This window comes from Ictidomys tridecemlineatus, chromosome 1 (genome assembly GCF_052094955.1).
Source record: "Ictidomys tridecemlineatus isolate mIctTri1 chromosome 1, mIctTri1.hap1, whole genome shotgun sequence".
Taxonomy (NCBI): domain Eukaryota; kingdom Metazoa; phylum Chordata; class Mammalia; order Rodentia; family Sciuridae; genus Ictidomys; species Ictidomys tridecemlineatus.
The window spans coordinates 188826404-188829488 of record NC_135477.1 but is presented as its reverse complement, the minus strand read 5'-3'; the positions used below and the strand labels follow the sequence as shown (position 1 = coordinate 188829488).

General features: G+C 41.6%; 1 protein-coding gene across 1 annotated transcript; it reads left to right on the top strand.

The window, feature by feature from the left end:
- Positions 1-1715: 1715 nt before the first annotated feature.
- On the top strand, positions 1716-2651 carry LOC144367313 (olfactory receptor 2T33-like). The gene has a single exon (XM_078023117.1). It carries the CDS (start codon positions 1716-1718, stop codon positions 2649-2651), a length of 936 nt encoding a protein of 311 aa, XP_077879243.1.
- Positions 2652-3085: the final 434 nt, after the last annotated feature.

Here is a 3085-nt window from a genome sequence, read left to right as displayed (position 1 = left end):
ACTGCTCCTGAAAATATCTAACAACATCACAGATGCAGGAATTGAAACAGATTAACAGCTGAATATAGTGAGAAAGTAAGGGATTCATATATCCTCAAGAATAAAGACAACATTTAATATTGATTACTATAGAAATTTTTACCACATGTAAAGGCCATAGATCACAATATGAGTATTACAGAGGAACCAGGCATTTATAAGTATAATATGCTATATGCATAATGTCCAACGGATGCAGCAGTGATTAAGAATTGGTAAAATGGATGTACATATACATACATATGCAATTAAGAGGGCATGACATTAATATGTTCAATATAATAACAATAATGTTAAATATTATGATACTTATAATAATGGCTGTTTTGATAACAAGAACATCTAAGTATTTAAATTTAAAGAGCATTGTTGGTGTACTCCATTAGTCACTATAGCTGCAGTGTTTATCAGAGGTGTGCTGCCCACTTACAAAATTTATCTTGGTTTTCAATTAAATCGAAAAAAATAAATCAGAAATGGCCTGCTACACATAGATTATGACTGAACCCCTGCGTAGTTTTATTGGTAATTTTTAATATATTGCTCTCTGTGCAAACTTGAATTTGTAAGGAGAAGATAAATTCACCGAGGTGTGAGAAGAGAGCCTTTCACCCATGCAGAACATCATGGCAGAGAAACGCCATCTGGAGGTTTCAGTTACAAGAGAGCCATCCTGTGATTAACGGAGAGGTTTTGTGTCCTGTTCATAATCCACGCTGAGTATTCAACACTAACTTCAAGTGAAGAAATTTGTTTGGACCAAATTAACAGACTGGCACTTGTCTCCTGTCTGTAAGAACATAGGATTACTTAATTGTGAGAGCCTGCAAGTAGCACAGTTTGTTTTTTTATGTTATTTATGAAATTATCAACTTTTTAAATAAGAATTTTCAGTCTAACATAGCAGCTCTTTGAATACCTACTACTCTTTGAATACTAGATGTGGAAGACAGTTGTCCAGAGGGTGCTGTACTGACCAATGGCTCCTGATCAGGAGGAGAAGTGGTGAACAGGTGAGTAGGTGGGCATGGCGGGGCACATCCCTGCCTTTGTGGAATAGAGAAATTTAGTCATGTTTTCTTTCCTAAATAGCAAAGTCTGATTTCAGTGGTTATACATTTTTGTTTAGATTGCTTATTTAAATTTTAAATTTCAATTCATCCTACTCTTGAAGGAAATCTCCAGAAACTGCCTTAAATACAAGTGTGGAAAAACTGAAAAGTTACAATCACAAGAAAGAATGCAACATCCACTAATATACATGAATTCAAAAGTCCCCCATCAGGGAGATATTCCAATGTAGAAACCTGGGATTACACAACATGGCTTCTTTGGGCCAGGATGACAGGAAAGGCGCCACACTGGCCATGACAGGCCAAAGCAGCAGCCTTCTCAGACTAGCACTCTGCTGCAGCCTGAGAGACAGCCTTGTATAAAAGCTGTGTATACATTTTGTGTAATTTAGCTAGAATTGAGAACATACTAAACTCCTGGCAGCTATGAATCGTGAATGCTAAGGAAAATGTTTTGCTGGAAAGAAAAAAAATTAAATAACTAGACCTCCAGGATAAGGCTTTCTGTCACATGATCAAGCCATTTTAAGGACATTCCAGATCCTCTTTTTAATCAGGGCCAATTCCTCAGCTATACTCCTGTCTTCCAGGTTGCCCACAGTCATGGAGAACTCTACTGATTCCACAGGGATGAACTTCATTCTTCTGGGGCTCTTTGACCACACACAGACCCATCAAGTCCTGTTTTCTCTGGTGTTCATGACCTTCATCGCCTCCCTGGTGGGCAATGCCCTGATGATCCTGCTCATCCACACAGACCCCAGACTCCACACCCCCATGTACTTCCTGCTCAGCCAGCTCTCCCTCATGGACTTGATGCTGGTCTCCACCATCATCCCCAAAATGGCAGCCAACTACCTGCTGAACTCCAGGTCCATCTCTCCTGCTGGCTGTGGTTCCCAGATCTTCCTGTTCCTTACTCTGGGAGGGGGAGAGTGCTTCCTCCTGTCAGCCATGTCCTATGACCGCTATGTGGCCATATGCCACCCATTGCGCTACCATGTTCTCATGAGCCACAAGCTGTGTTCCCAACTGGTAGCAGGCTCCTGGCTTATGGGAGGGATTGATGGGCTGATGCAAGCCAGTGCCACTATGAGCTTCCCCTACTGCCACTCCAGGGAGATAGACCACTTCTTCTGTGAGGTACCTTTGTTGGTGAGCCTAGCTTGTGCAGACACCACTGTTTTTGAGCTTTTCAGGTATGTTTGCTGCACCCTGATGCTCTTGATCCCTATGTCTCTCATTGTGGCCTCATACAATCTCATCCTGGCTGCTGTGTTAAGAATGAATTCTGCTGCAGCCAGAAAGAAAGCCTTCACCACCTGCTCCTCTCACCTGGCTGTGGTGGGGCTGTTCTATGGCACCCTCATGGTCATCTACATGAAGCCCAAGTCCTACCACTCAGTGGGCCACAGCAAAGTAGTCTCTGCATTTTACACCATCTTTACTCCTGTGCTGAACCCACTCATCTACAGCGTGAGGAATAAAGATGTCAAGGGTGCCTTCAGAAATTGGCTGGGCAAGACACATGCTATGTGATTCCAACACGAGGATTTACTGAAATGGCACCTCCCAAAATGGATTCATGCTGCCTTTACAAATTATTAGTTTATTTGCTCTATTGATCTGCTGATTTTATGTTCTATCAATTAATTTTGTTTTCACTTTGCCATTTTATCTTTTAAGGTATTTCTATGCAGTGTTTGGTGAATCAAAAATTTCATTGTACCAAGTGATAGACCCAGTCTGATTCCCTCTTAAAATTGGGAGTCATCTCACTAAAAGACATGAAAATCTAATTTTGGCTTTACTATAAATTACTGCAAATTCTGATCTTGCTTGGAATGCCTGTCCTTTCGTGCCTTGAACTCACAAATGCCTGGCTCTCTCTGACCAGATAGCAGCCCTCTCTAAACTTTAGTGACACCTCATAAATCTTGGCCTTCCCTGGCTAGAAACGGACCCTCACCGAG